At 38.8% G+C, this 15,329-nt stretch overlaps 2 protein-coding genes across 9 annotated transcripts in view; one reads left to right on the top strand and one right to left on the bottom strand.

Annotated features, from left to right (window-relative positions):
* SPAG17 (sperm associated antigen 17) overlaps positions 1 to 13,745 on the top strand; it is a 275,909-nt gene extending 262,164 nt beyond the window's left edge. For all 7 annotated transcript variants that reach the window (XM_035252595.3, XM_009001977.4, XM_009001979.4 and 4 more), the window contains 2 exons: positions 1,530 to 1,674; positions 13,551 to 13,745. In XM_035252595.3, the coding sequence (XP_035108486.3) occupies positions 1,530 to 1,669 (140 nt within the window). In that variant the 3' untranslated portion in view covers positions 1,670 to 1,674; positions 13,551 to 13,745. The remainder of the gene's footprint in view (positions 1 to 1,529; positions 1,675 to 13,550) is intronic.
* The window catches only part of WDR3 (WD repeat domain 3), a 31,897-nt gene continuing 23,146 nt past the window's right edge, over positions 6,579 to 15,329 (bottom strand). For both annotated transcript variants that reach the window (XM_035252599.3, XM_035252598.3), the window contains exons 18-27: positions 15,208 to 15,319; positions 14,951 to 15,085; positions 14,621 to 14,671; positions 14,063 to 14,128; positions 13,501 to 13,593; positions 12,986 to 13,033; positions 12,252 to 12,295; positions 10,458 to 10,586; positions 8,448 to 8,541; positions 6,579 to 8,171 (exon numbers count right to left, since the gene is read on the bottom strand). In XM_035252599.3, the coding sequence (XP_035108490.3) occupies positions 8,016 to 8,171; positions 8,448 to 8,541; positions 10,458 to 10,586; positions 12,252 to 12,295; positions 12,986 to 13,033; positions 13,501 to 13,593; positions 14,063 to 14,128; positions 14,621 to 14,671; positions 14,951 to 15,085; positions 15,208 to 15,319 (928 nt within the window). In that variant the 3' untranslated portion in view covers positions 6,579 to 8,015. The remainder of the gene's footprint in view (positions 8,172 to 8,447; positions 8,542 to 10,457; positions 10,587 to 12,251; positions 12,296 to 12,985; positions 13,034 to 13,500; positions 13,594 to 14,062; positions 14,129 to 14,620; positions 14,672 to 14,950; positions 15,086 to 15,207; positions 15,320 to 15,329) is intronic.

Here is a 15,329-nt window from a genome sequence, read left to right as displayed (position 1 = left end):
ACTGGGAAAGTCTCTCCCTCCCTCTCACCTTCCTTCCCTCCCTCCTTCCTTTCCTGTTTTTGAGTAATGATGACAGGGGTTCTCCATTGTGACAGAAGGAAACTAGCCAAAGAACTAGTTTTTTCCTCTGGGAATTAAATCAAGTGCCCTTGCCCTCCCCACACAGGTTATTAGATGTGGTTACCTGAATCACTGCTGCTGATCATGGGAATGAAATCGTTTGAATTTATAATAAATTTTCTATTTCCCTGCTTAAAGATTAGAGAGAACCTGTCAAACACAGATAGATAAAGGGCAAAAAGAACCTTACCAGAGCTTTGATCTACTTACTTCCAATGTCGACAATGATAGTTCATAGCCCATTTCCCAAGATCTGTCCCTCTCCCCACCAAAAAAAAACATAAAATCTGTCGTAGATATGGTTCGGGGATTGACCATGCTAATGGCTCCTTATAGAAAGCCAGTGACAATTAGGAGAGAAATGCGCACTAGGGAGAACAGAAGACGTTCTAGACATTGAAATATCCATCTTCTAACACCTAAGCCTGAGCATGTAGAATTTGCATTGGATAGACGTGTTGAGGAATGCTGAGTGTATGATAAAATTATACTGTTTGTTAAAAAGAACGACAGCAAAGAAAACCTAGCACCCCCCTCCCCCAAGTAGAAAACTACCTGGGGCATTTTAAAGTAGCAAGACAGTATATGTATATCATACACCAGTTAAAACAATTCTTTTTTTTTTTTTTTTTTTGAGACGGAGTTTTGCTCTTGTTACCCAGGCTGGAGTGCAATGGCGCGATCTCGGCTCACCGCAACCTCCTCCTCCTGGGTTGAGGCAATTCTCCTGCCTCAGCCTCCTGAGTAGCTGGGATTACAGGCACGCGCCACCATGCCCAGCTAATTTTTTGTATCTTTAGTAGAGACGGGGTTTCACCATGTTGACCAGGATGGTCTCGATCTGTTGACCTCGTGATCCGCCCGCCTCGGCCTCCCAAAGTGCTGGGATTACAGGCTTGAGCCACCATGCCCAGCCAACAATTCTTTAAGCATGGGATCTGTGACCCTGCCCCCGTGGCTCCCTCATGGAGAATACTTTCTAGTTTGTCTTTGATCAGTGGTAAGCAGGCACCAGGTGCCTGCCTAGTTTATTTTTGTTCCATGAGAAAACACCGAACACCTGTTTGTTAACAATAATCACTTGTTCATAGAGTAAATACGTGGGTCAAAGTGTGCTAGGGGCCCTCAGTTCAGAATGCTGTCAGTCCCCTGAGGCTCTCAGCTGGGAAGGCTGTTGGCCTCCGGGTAGTCCCACTTTGCTGTTCTGTCTGGGTGTCTGCTCCTTAATGACTCAGGGCCACCTGGGTTGTGGGGGGGTCTCAACAGTCAAGCTGAACTCGGTATAGACGAGTACCTAAAATTGAACTAATTTTGCTAGATAAGAAATTCTATAAATTGAAAACATTATTTGGGTTTACATATGCAAATCATTTAGTCACGAAAAGCATAGCCCTTAACGAGTATTTTACCAGTTTTAACAAGCAGCAACTATGATAAGCGACCAAAAGACTTTCCCCAGGGAAAAGAAAATCCCCTGGTCTGGAGAACTTCTACAGTTTCTTCCTCTGCACTTGGAGTCCTCGTGTCTCGTGAAGTTTCCCCACATTAGGACCAGTAAGTAATAAATGGGCATTTCATTGCCAAACATTCAAGTTCAAGGTATTAGACCCCAGGTTTCTTCTCCTCTTCTTATAGTCAGAAACCCATAAGCCACCTAGCCTGAATCAATGAAAATATCTGTTTCAGTAGCTATACTAGTTACTCCTTTATAAATATTATAAAATCTAACCCTCATGCTGTCTAGAAGGTAGTTTTTCCCACTTTATAAATAAGAAAACAGAGGCTCAGATACTTCTTAAATGGAGGAAGTAAAAACCTAAAGTACTTCAATGTGATTCTAAAGTCCATTCTTTAAGCACCGATTTCATTGTGCAGATAAAATTGATCTTACCCTCTAAAAAGCAGCAGCACAAACAGCAAGGTGCCCTTAGAACTTGAGAATTTGCAATCAAACCAGTGTTTTTCGAACTATTTAGACTCAAGACCCCCTTTATAGTCTTAAAAATTATTGAGGATCCCAAAGAGCTTTTGTTTATGTCGGTGATATCAATATTTACCAAATAAGAAGTAAAACTGGGAAAATTTTTAAACTTATTTAAAAATAATAAATCCAGTTTACTAACATAAATAACATTTTAAAATGTTATTTTGAAATGAAATGAAAAATCACTATTTTTGATAACAAAAATGTAATAAGGGTAGCATTGTTTAATATTTTTGCAAATCTCTTTAATATCTGAGTTAATAGAACAGAGCTGGAGTCTCACATCTGCTCTGCATTCAAACTGTTATCATTCGCACGTCATATACCCTCTGGAAAACTCCACCCTATGCCTACGTGAGAATAAGAGAAAAATGCAAATAACATCTTGTATTAGTTTCCTTGGGCTGCCCTAACAAAGTACCACAAGCCAGGTAGCTTAAAGCAGCAGAATTAATTCTCTCACAGTTCAGAGGGAGAGAGGTCCAAAATCAGGGTATGAGCAGAGTTGGTTCCTTCTGGGGGAATAATCTGCTCTATGCGTATCTCCCGACTTCTGGTGGTTGCCAGCAATCCTTGGCATTCATTGGCTTGTAGTGGCATCACTCCAGCATCTATCTCTGTCTTCACATGGCATTCTTCCCTGTGTTTGTATCTGTGCGCCTCTCTCGTTGGATTTAGGGGCTACTCTAATCCTGAATGACCTCATCTTAACTTAATTACACTTGTAAAGACTATTTACAGATAGGTTCTAGTAGACATGAATTTCCATCAGACATGGCCAAACCCAGTACAGCCTGCCCTCTGGTGCCTCAAAATTCATGTTCATCCCAGGTGCAAAATACAGTCCTCCATCCCAATATTCCCAAAACACTTAATCCATTCCTGCATTAATTCTAAAGTCTCATCTAAAGGTCACCAGCTCCAAAAGTCTCAAAGCCCATCATCTAAATCAGGTATGGGTGAGACTCTGAGGATGAACCGTCCTGGCCTTCTTTCCATCTACAGACCTATAAAACTGAAAATCAAGTGACCAGCTTCTAAAACACAATGGTGGGACCACCACAGGATACAGATGCCCATGCTGAAAGGGAGAAAATGGAAGAATAAAGAAGTCACTGTCCGTAGCAACTTTGTAACCCAGCAGAGCAAATCCCATTAGATTTCGAGGACACAGTCTGTGGCTCCATCTGCCCTGTATACACATGGAGACTCCACCAATCCCAGCCTCTAGGCCCTCAGACTCCATTGGCCCCACCCTCTGAGCCCTCAGCCTTGGCCCTCTTGCAACAGTCTTACCCTCTGGTCAGCCCGTTTCCTGTGGACAGAATTCCAGAAATCTGACAGCCTTTCTTCATTTTGTACTGTCTCTCTCTCCTTCACGCCAAGCTGGCAGTATCTCTGCGGATGTAACAGTCTCACCCTCCCGAATCTAACCTCATCTTAACTAACCACATTTGTAAAGACTCTATTTCCAAATAAGGTCACATTCACAGAATCCGAGTGGACATGAATTTTCAGAGAGCAGTACTCGACCCAGTACGTATCTTAATATTATAGTTTTGGACTACCCTTGGGAACCACTGTATTAGGACATAGTTTATTTCAGTTCTCATTAGTGACATTCAGAAGTTAGCCCAAAATGAGAAGTGGTACAGTCTGCATCTCTAGCCGGACAATTCTGAAAACTATGGGATAGCTCTTAAAGCTTCATAATTCCTGTTGGCACCAATCTATCAAAAGTAATTCATGAATCTACCTAATAGATGAAATGTCTTAAATGATATCTTTACGCCTCTGTGCATATTAGTGCAGAGCTGGTAAGATTAAGGAGATGCAGTAACAGTATCACTTTCAACACTTCGCAATAACTCTGTGTGGGTAGGTGCTATTCTACCCATGTTAAAAATGAGGAAAAGGTTAGGTAATTTGCTCTATAGAAGCTGTATTAGTTCTGTGTTGCTATGTCACAAACCACCCCAAAACAGTAAATATTTATGATCTCACAGCTTGTGTCAGTCAGGAACCGGGCACAGCTCAGTGGGGTCCTCTGATTCAACTGGGAGTGAATCTGCTTTCAAGCTCACTCAAGCAGCAGTCAGCAGGATTCGGTTTCTTGCATGCTGTTACGAGGGCCAGAGCTCCTCACTGGCTCTTGTCTGGCGACTGCCACTCAGTTGCTTGCCATGTAGGTCTCTCTTTAGGGAATCCCACAACATGGCAGCTTGGTTCATCAGAACAAGCAAGCAAGCAAGCATGAAGAGCCAGAATGTGAGCAAGGTAGAATCCGGTGCTTTATAACCTAATCTTGGAAGAGATAACCCATTACATTTGCTGTATTCCATTCACTAGAAGCCTGTCACTGGGTCCAAACCCATATTCAAGGGGAAGGGATACACAAGGGCAACCACTACCAGGGTTGGGCACAGTGACTGTTACACATGTACTGTGTTCTAAAAACATACCAGGCCTGCTTGGATCCCAAAACCCTCAGAAATAAAGTGAAAAGACTCGAATACATGGGGATATTACCTTTAGCACCGTAGCCCCATCTCAAACAGGCTCCTAAATTGTGAGGAAAGTGGGTAGATTGCAGATGGTACCTGTAAACCCATGTGGTTTCTTCCTGAGCTCCTGCTCACAATCTCCCTCTCTTCTGAAGGCTAATCTGGCCTGAAAAGGCTGTGTTGAGCAGGCTCATTTGTGGCTGATAGGTGAATAGAGTCCCATACACAGTCCTGAACCTACCAACAGATACCATTGCTTTCCTGGGCACTGTCCTAGATTCTCTGCTAGAGGTTTGCTAGATTTCTTTAGAATAAGATATGATTTAAGACACTTGCCGTTGAGAAACAATTTAATACCAAATATACAAAGCACCTAGCTTCCAGCCAGAGAATTTCAAAATTGTTAAGCATATTTTCTCTAAGTGGATGGACATATACATACATATTTTTTCAAAACAAGCTAAGGAATTTTACTCCCAATAAACCATTCAAGAGGCTTTTATTTATTTATTTATTATTTTTTTTTAACCAAGTCTCACTCTGTTGCCCAGACTGGAGTGCAGTGGTGTGATCTCGGCTCACTGCAACCTCAAGAAGCTTTTCTTTATAGTATTACAGAATTTCCATAGGTAACTTACTTCACAACATGCAGGATACGTTACTTATTGAATGGTTTTTATATTAAGGATTATATACAGCCAATGGCTAAGACAATGAACACTGACTTAATGACTAGAAATTTGCTGGCTTAAGATTTACTTTTTAATGCAACTGTGGACCTTAAACTTTTAGGGTTAAAGAGTTTCAAGTATTTTGACCAAAAGTTTTAACTTAGCTAGGTTCTGTACATGTCACTTTATCATAAAAGTTCCCCTTCTCAAGGAAGGCAGCAAAACACACTGCCACGTGTGTACCTAAGCAACTATCTTGCATGTTCTGCACATGTACCCCAAAACCTAAAATGCAATAAAAAATTGTTTTAATAAAATAAATAAAATAAAATAAAAAATAAAAGTTCCCCTTCTCTTTGGTTAGTGTAATACTTACCAGACAGAAACGTCTTTACATTCCCTACCACTATCGGGCTTTTTAACTATAAATGGGGGCAAAGCTACGGGAGCCAGCAACCTCTAACGTAAGAGTAACTGTTAGTAACGTATACATCTAGAATGCCCTCCTGGAACTTGTTCTGGTTTGGAAGCCATCAAAAATGTTACTAGAAAATAACATTTATGTTCTGATGAACAACTCTAAGGATATTGATTCAACCTGTTCTCATCAATAATAACAATTTTTCAAGAACTAACCCCTCTCCCTGGTGGCAGGAATAGCTGCCTAAACATTGACTCCTTGGAAAGCACCTAGAATGCATTATCCTGCCGGGCTATTCTCTTGCCTTTCATAGTTATGCCTTCAGAAACTCTGTGCCAAAATTTATTTATTCTGCCCAACAAATAACACCACTGCATTCCTTACCTCATTTCAGTGATTGTGTTATACTCAAGAACATTAAGACTTGTGGTTTGGGACACAAATCGCCAAGCCACAAGAACTGCAGCTGAGTCTGGGAAGAAAATGGTGGCCCCACAACACAGGAACTTGGTTGAAATGATCAAATTCATAGATAGAAACCTTAGTTTTAAGGCTTTGGGATTAACAACAACAAAAAAGATAAAAACCAAAACCATCTCAGGAAGACACAGAAAGTCTAAACAGGCCTATAACAGGGAGTATGATGTAGTAATTTATAAACTTCCCCCCAAAGCCCAGACCCAGAGGTATCTGTCAGTATCTTTTCCTAGAACACTCATACTTCCCCAAATCCCTACCATGAAGATATACAGAAGACAAACCCTTGAACAACATGGGTTTGAACCACATGGCTCCACATATATAGATTTCTTTCAATAAATATATTGAAACAAATTTTGGAGATTTAAAACAATGAGAAAAGTTGCAAATGAAAAAAATAGTTTGAAAAAATACTTTATTGAATACAAAAAAATTATCACAAATGCATAAAATATATGTGGATACTAGACTATTTTATCATTTACTGTTATAAAATACATGCAAATCTATTATTTTATCAAAATTAACAAACAAATACAGATAATACACGGTACAACTCAGTTGAGAGATGTAAAAAAAAGGAAGGATGCAGTATTAAATCCTAACTGCATAAAATTAACTGTAATACAACACAGTATATTACTGAAGTCATTTCACAGCTGTTGCTATTGCAGTGAGCTCGAATGTGAGTGTGCACTTAAAACGCTGCGTGGCACTAATCGCCTGTGCACCAACAATCCATCTCCGCAGTAAACTGCATATCACAGTGCTCCCAAAAGGCAGAGAGAAGTCACGACATGATTGCTTGATAGGTACCACAGACTGAAGTTTGCACTGTGGTTGCCTGCCACTCTAGAAAGACAATTCATTTTATAAACAGATGATATACACTTACAGTATTGATAAATACGGCAAATGTATTTTCTCTTCCTTATCATTTTGTAAGTAACATTTTCTTTTCTCTAGCTCACTTTAAGAATACAGTATACAATATATATAATACATCAGTAAGGCTCCCAGTCAGTAACGGGCTACTAGTACTTACTTAAGACTTTGGGGAATCAAAAGTTATACGCAGATTTTTGACTGTGAAGGGGAGTCAGTGCCACTACCATCTGCATTGTTCAAGCATCAGCTGTGTATGTATCTACACACACACACACACACACACACACACACACACACACACACACAAATGCATTAATTACTCAGAAGCCCAGGCACGCATCTTAGCTTGGCTACTCTTTAATTAGAAACAACTATTTTATTCAGAAAAGTATAAACAGCAATTAGAATCTTCTTATATACAGACACAACTTAGAAAAGGTTAAGTCTGGGGAGGCTTTTCTGGGTAATTTTTATGCTCCTTTTAGCTCCAAGAGTCCATGATACTGTATTTTTATGGCCAGAGGGCAATCAATTATGCACCTGATTATCTCAATAGGTAGTAAAACCTAATATAAATAAACGACAAATCATCTGCCATAAAAAATATGAAAAACTTTTCAAATGTTAATTTTAACTCCAGTAAAAGAAATACTTAATTAAAACAATTTATTCCCTGCTAGAATATAAAGGGAACAATAATTGCAAGGCTCAAGCTTTGAGAGCACATGAAGATTTTAAAACTAATCATGCATTTTAAGTCCAAGAAATGGAGCCAGCCCATAATCTCACATTGGAATTCCCTCAGACAAAGCTGTGAACCACATACTCAGATCTTCTGCAACGTGATCTTCCATTCTTTGGTATTTTTAAGATGACGCCAACTCTACTGTGCTTCGTTTAGGAGTCTTTTTAAGGAAAAAGTAAAAAAAAGACACCACATTTCAGTTCTAAGTCAACGTTAGAATCAGCTTCTCCCTCTTTTTTCTCTTCCTCTTCTTCTCTTCCAAGTGGCTGGTAGCATCAGCAAAAAACGTAACTTCACTTTTTGCCTCGCATTCCCTCTTGAGATAATCGAGACCAGCCATGTTGAAGCCGATAACATCCTGGAATGCAAGCCGATGAATATGAAAACATTTTCTCCCGCTTCAGTTCATTATAGCAGCATATGAGAACCAAAGCTTCGGGTGTTGTTACTTATCTTTCCCTCATTAAGAACTTTTCTTGATTTTTTTTTTATTCCTACTAATTCCAACAAAAATTATCTCAATATGGATTTATCGGTGGTGGGTATTGCCAAAGACAAAGCACAGCACAGGGTACTACTTCTAATCCCACTGGGAATTCGCCTCAGCATTTTATCTCTATGCAGAGATACTTACCCGGACTTGGCTGACTTTTGAAATAGTTGTTTCCCTTAATTTTTCTATCACTGGCACAAGCATTTGATTGCTAGTGATCTGTCCAAAGTGAATCCTAATAGGAAAACAAAACAGAGCCGTGTTGCAGAGAGGCTCTAGCCCTACGTAACCCTCCTAGAAACAGTAAACAGACACAGTATCAAAGGAACAACAAAAAATACAGTATAGACATGTTTTGGGCAAAAAAAAAAAAAAACAAAGAAGTTTCTTTCTCTACTATTCAGTTCAATTTGATGACAACTTAAAAAATACTATCCTCAACTTTAGAACACATTAACTCCTTTGCAAAGGCTAACTCTTTCCTAGCAACCTACCAGTGGTTACAGATGTTGACAGTGGTACTTCGTGGAAAACTCAAAAGACAGAATGAACCCTCTAAGAAATGCCAACTCAACAAAGATGCATTACTACTTCTAATAAAGCTACAGCCAAAAAGAGAGAGAGACATTCATCAGAGATTCAAACTCTGACCTAGAGTACCAAGATATCCTTGAAGACCCTGCCATACCTGTCAGGTAGTACCCATCTATAACCCTCTGATCCATTTTAAATATTCAGTTTCTCGTAGAACCAGTAACCCTGATTCAATAGCACGTATGCCATCAACATTATTAGTAATATTGTTAAATATGAATTTATGTCTTTACAACTTGCCCCAAATTATCAGTATGGCAACAGAACATATTCTTCTTCTTCTCTTGCTACTATCCTGGATAGGATATAGGTAATGAAGGGTTAAGAATCATAAAAACAGGCCAATTCACCGAATGCCTATTTGGTCGATTCACTCAATATACCTGTTTAACTATTTGGCATTGGCTGGCCAGTTTTTGTCTTCGTAACAGTATTTGAAGGAATGTTCGAATTGTCTCTATTCCTGTTCTCTGCTGTAACAGCTTAAAAGTGAGAGTCAGAGAGTGAGAGATGAGAATACATTAAGCCTTTGTGTACATATTCTTCTCAACTACCTATTAACAGAATTCTCCATAAGAATATAGCCTAATGAACATATCTGCCTTGTGTTCCTTAGCTTACCTCTATGTACGCCCCTACATTTCCATTTGCACCTTTAGAGACGATGAGAAAGAAACCGATTTCCTTAAAATGTTGGTATGAGGACAAAACAAAACCTGTTAGCTTAAAGCACTCTAAAACAGTAATGTCCACCTTTTTGGCTCCACTGGGCAACACTGGAAGAGCTGTCTCGGGCCACACATAAAACACACTAATCATAGCTGATGAACAACAACGAAAAAATCTCTACATTTTGCTGAAGTTTACAAATTTGTGTCAGACCACATTCAAGGCTGTACTAACCCACATGGGGCCCACAGGCCACAGGCAACAACAAATGAGGCAAATTGGCCAATCATAACTGGCTTCTGGCAAACTGACTAGAGCTAGAGCTATCTTAGACGGTAACATGGAGCCTGTGACTGAGGAAGCATTCCTCAGCAATGTAGTGCCAGGACTTCTTACTCAAAGGGGTGGGTCATTATGGTCCTTATTTTAAAGGAAAGACTGATTCCAAAGGATAAGAAATATTTTATGTCAGCCAGCACTGAAATTCACTTTCAGAAACAATATTTCTTTTTCTTTTTTAGCAGACAGAGTCTTGCTCTGTTGCCCAGGCTGGAGTGCAGTGGCATGATCTGGGGCTCACTGCAGCCTTTGCCTCCCGGCTCAAGCAATTCTCCCACCTCAGCCTCCCACAGGTGTGCTCCACCACCCCCAGCTACTTTTTGTATTTTTGCTAGAGACAGGGTTTCACCATGTTGCTCAGGCTGGTCTCAAACTCCTGGGCTCAAGCAATCCACCCACTTCAGCCTCCCAAAGTGCCAACAATTACAGGTACGAGTCACTGAGTTCGGCATAATATTTCTTAATCCCAAAATGTTGACAGCTTCAGTTAAGGTTCTACTGAAGCAGTTGTGCTAAACAGGCATGGTGTTCTTCGGAAAACGATGTTACCTGAGGAGGAAGAAGAGGCACCTACATATGAGTTCAACATCAGAGCCCAGCTGCATGAATTCGTTAAAGAGTGTAAGAATGTCTGGGACATACGAGAAAGGCAGCACAAGCAGAGATTCTTCCAGCTCACTGGAAAAGAAAACACACATATAGAAATACCACATTTATTAACACAATTTTTAAATCTTTCCCTTTATTCGTTTTCTACTCATTTTCTACTTGAATACATCTTGCCTACAGTTAAATATTCATTTACATGCTAGATGAATCTTCCTTTTTAATTGTGTTTTATATTTAATATCTTAATCTGTTTAGAATGTATTCTGGTCAATGGCATGATGGGAAATTAACATGTTTTTCCTCCAGATAACAATTTCTCCAAGGCCTTTTGTTGACTACTCCATCTTCATATGACATTCTTTTACCATATATTGAGTCCTTATATAGGACAGAGTGTGTTTCAGGGCTTTAGAGTCTATTTTGATGATTGTTCCTGACACCAATCCTACATATTTTAATTTTGCTAATTTTATAGCCTTCTGATCTGGGAAAATAGTTCCCTCTAGAACTAGCTCAAGCATTATTATTTCCTCAATTCTAATTTTAAATCTTAAGAGGATATCAAATGGGATTAAAAACCTATTAATCAGGAAAAATTAAATCTTTAAAACACAGAATCTTCTATCTTGAAATGTACTGTAACCTCCACATTAGTCAATTTTCTTTGACATTTCTGTAGTGAAGCGTCATCTTTATCCAAAGACAGGTGTTGCTTCTTGTAAGGAATCTACGTAGATATTGCGGTTCACTATGAAAATGATAGCCTTCACTAGTACAAACTCATCAATCAAATCAAAAGGAAAATCACAAATAATATAACAGTTATTGTAAACATTTATGATAAAGAAAATAAAATATGGTGCCCAGGCTGGTCTCAAGCATCTCAAAATGTTGGCATGCCACTGTGCCCAGAAAGAATTCTTTAAAAAACAGTGAAAGTCTAATTAAGAGCAGAAAAAGATAACTAAAAATTCACATGAAAAAATACAAATGGTCAACAAATGTGCTGAAATTTTTAACTTCATTAATAGTCAAAAGAAATTAAAATAATACAATATTACCTTCTGACTCTCACACTGGCAACAAATATGAAAAAGCCTGCCAAAATCAGTATAATCAACCTGGAAAGTAATTTGGCAAAGTAAAAAAAATCTCATGCCTACTGGTCAGTTATTAGGCTGCTAGGACTCTTCAGAAAAGTAATCAATAACGATGACAAAGATAGGTAAACATATGCAGTGAAGCCATTAACAGCCAAAAAGGAGAAACAAAGGCAACATCCAGTAATTACTGATAAAACAAAGTAATTCTGAATCCAGTGATTTTTTTTTTAATATGAAGAACAAACAAATATTCAGGAAATATGTGAAAAAGAACAGAATATAAAACTTTATATAATATTCCAATTGTGTATGTACATAGAAAAGAAGCCAAACATATAAAAAAAATTAACAGTTGGCGCTTCTGATTTAATTATACATTATTTCATTTTCTACAACATAAATCACTCCCGTTCATTTGTCCTTAAAAGCATCTCTCTTCATACTTTAGAAGGAACTTCCTAGTTCTAGCACTTCAAACCTTATAAATTATTTTCCATCAAAACTTTGATATTGTTAAACCTAAAAGAAAGACAACAATCAATAAATAATTTCTATTTATTTCCTGTTCAAATAAGCACTTCATAAATGTTCGCTGACAGATTACAGTAACTGTGTACAAGGACTCACTCACCTTGACCTGATTCCTTTAAAAATCTCTAACACATAAGCTGAAGGCTGTGAAGGAAGGATTAACACCATTAGTGATACTCTTGGTTGGTTTCTACTCAAGTTCTCCAATTTGTCTCTCCTGTAAAACAGGAACCTCTCCTCCTTTCTTCAGAAAAAGTGCTCTAAAATGGCAAGATCTGTAAGAGTTTAGAGTCAGCCAGATCTGGGTTTGTAATCGAACTCTGCCCCTTAGCAACCATGCTACAAGTCAAGGCAGATTACGAATCTGTAAGGTGAAGATGTCCTGACTCAGAAAGTCAGTGATGAGACACGCAAGCACAATACTAATTAGAGATTCCCGGATAAACATACATTCTCCCATTACTCTTCCTCCCTCTCTTCTTTATCATATCAGACTGATTTCTGTCAACTTTTCCTCGGAAGGCTGATTCAAAAGTTCATTTAGATGAACTTCTAGAATCTGCAGGGGGCTTTGAACAGTGAACATAAACAAGCACTAGAAAACAGAAGAATGGCAGTCGAGTCCCACCAAAAAGGCTGGCTTGGGAAGTCACACTGAGGTGGTCCTTTTGAAATACAAACTATCCTACAGAATGCCAAGATTCAAAAGAGACTTTTAAAGAAAAAGTATTCCCAATAATCCATCCCCAAATCATAATGCCTCTTTACTTCCTTTCTTGTCCTTGTAAGTAACCTTTGAATAACCAAGGAAAAACTGTTACACATTTTACTCACTGAGATATTGCCATAAGCCATCAGGATGGGGTTCGTGGGAAGAGGAACCTATGACGAAATTATTAAATAAAATCATTCAAAAAACTGAGACTTACATAGTGCTTGTTACAGACAGAATAGTAACTCTATTTTGTAATTTTGAAAAGAGACCCTAAAAAACGGACAGAGTATTAAAGAATTATCAAGCCTGTTAGTTTCTATAGTACTCAAGAATGAGCTTGGACAATGCGTTTTATCTAGAAATCTGAAATGGTTACCCTGCCTCTGAAACCAAGTAGGAATGTGAATTTCTACTCCAGACAATAATCACCTCAGTCTGCAACTTCCTTTCCTTCACTTTCATGAAGACCAAGTTCCCTTCCTCCCGCAGCTCCTCAATTTCTTTTAATACAGTGAGTTGGAAAGGTTCCACTGCATTTATTGCATACCCTGAGCTTAGATAATAGACCCCAGAATCATGGTTTTCTCCTCAGGAATTCCCTCTATTGATACTGCAACTTACTGTACTCTCTTACCTCTTTCCCGGCAGCTTTACAAATGGCTTTGTGTTCTTTCATTTTTGCAGTTTCTTCTCGGTACAACTCAATAGCCTCCATGATCCTCTCAGCCTACAGATGATAACAGAGCAAAGAAATCATTACAACACACTCCATCATCCCAGGACAGCGAAACGGGAAAGGCTGACTGGAAATCTGCCAAATGAAATGGCTTCACTCCATTTAATAAAGATGTGCCAATAGAGTGCCAAAAAGCATGTAAAGACATTTTTGGTTTTCTTATTTTTTTAATTCACAGGGAGGAGACTAAGTGTTATGGACTCAGGTGGGATAATATCGAGACACTCTGAATAGGGCAGGTCCCAGGAACACCTGAAAAAAGAGCACATACTGATCAAAGGGATTCAGGACCACTCCCATCTTTGGTTACAAGAGAAGAAAACAGAGGTTATAATCCCCACCTTTCAATCTCATCAACTTTTTGCCACAGAATGGCTTTCTGGTTGATACAGAATAAAACTTTTACTAAAATGTTGGGATCTTATTAAAAAATGAGATACTACATTCTACATCAACTTACTGCTTTCACTGTTTCAATAGTTTTCTTTCCGGCGAAGTAATTGTCGCCTTGAATCTCTCCTGGAACCTGCCAGAAACAAAGAAATCCTTGAAGGATGGTGTTGACAGGAGTTAGCTGATAAACTAATCTTACATCCATATAAGAATAGCCATCGTTATTTCATGAAAATACCAACAGTGTTGTCAACTACCATTAACAGTACTTAGTAAGTGCCAGACACTTAAGCATAAGTACTATCGTAAGAATATTCTGCAAATGTTTAAAAAGAGAATATCCAAATTTTCTAACTTTTATTTTTGCTCTACAGTGAGTAAAATGATTCCCTAAAGCCTCAATTGCCAGTTATTCAATAGCAAATTTGGTCAATCACTTGAACCACAAAATTAGGATATACAGTTAAACAAAAATAATTATACAGATTCTTTCCCTTATCAGCTGGTTATACCTTCAATTTCTAGCCTCAATTTTAATTCTATTAGAAATTCTGGATATTATAGTCAATTTCAGTAAGATAACTACATATAGGGCATAATCTCAGGGTCCCCAAAATTTACTTACTGCTGGTTGGTCTTCTTTGGCCACACTCTCCTCATATTCTGCTTCTCTTTCCTGCCATGAGATAGACATACATTAATTTGAGAGAATAAAACATGGTCTGTATATACAGAGAAATGAGGCAGCAAGAAGCTGCTTCTTTGAGAGCATAACCCCTAATGGCATCTTCATCTCTGCTTAGCTTCTGAAATGGGTGACAACAGTCTTGAACAGATCTCCTGAAGGTTCTTGGACCTGGAATGAATGACGTGTAGCTGCACGAGAGAAAACTTCAACTAGGACAGCCTGTCAGACACCTACCGGCACATTTGTACCCAAGCCTGACGTGCTTACCATCTCCCTTTCTTCCTCAAGAATAAGAGGCTCCCTTGTTCTCTCCCAGAGTCTCAGAGATTTGTCATGGGACGATGAAACAACATAGTCTCCATTGGGGCTTACGGCCAAACACCATATTTCCTGGTGATGCCCCTGGAGGGGAAAAAACTCAAGTAAGAATATGTCATCATTCACAGACCACGACTTAGTGGGTAATTAAACATTGTTAAAAGTATTTCTTAGGTACCAAGCAAGCAAAGCAGGCATGTGGTTACCTCCAGAGTCTGTATGTGTTCAAATCTGTCTGCATCCCACTGTTTAATCTTATGGTCTTTCCCGGCAGTGAAGAAGAGGTGAGACTTGGGTACAAACCGTAGGTACATCACACTGAAAAGTG

This window comes from Callithrix jacchus, chromosome 7, assembly GCF_049354715.1.
Source record: "Callithrix jacchus isolate 240 chromosome 7, calJac240_pri, whole genome shotgun sequence".
Lineage (NCBI taxonomy): Eukaryota > Metazoa > Chordata > Mammalia > Primates > Cebidae > Callithrix > Callithrix jacchus.
This window is presented reverse-complemented; position numbering and strand designations above follow the sequence as displayed.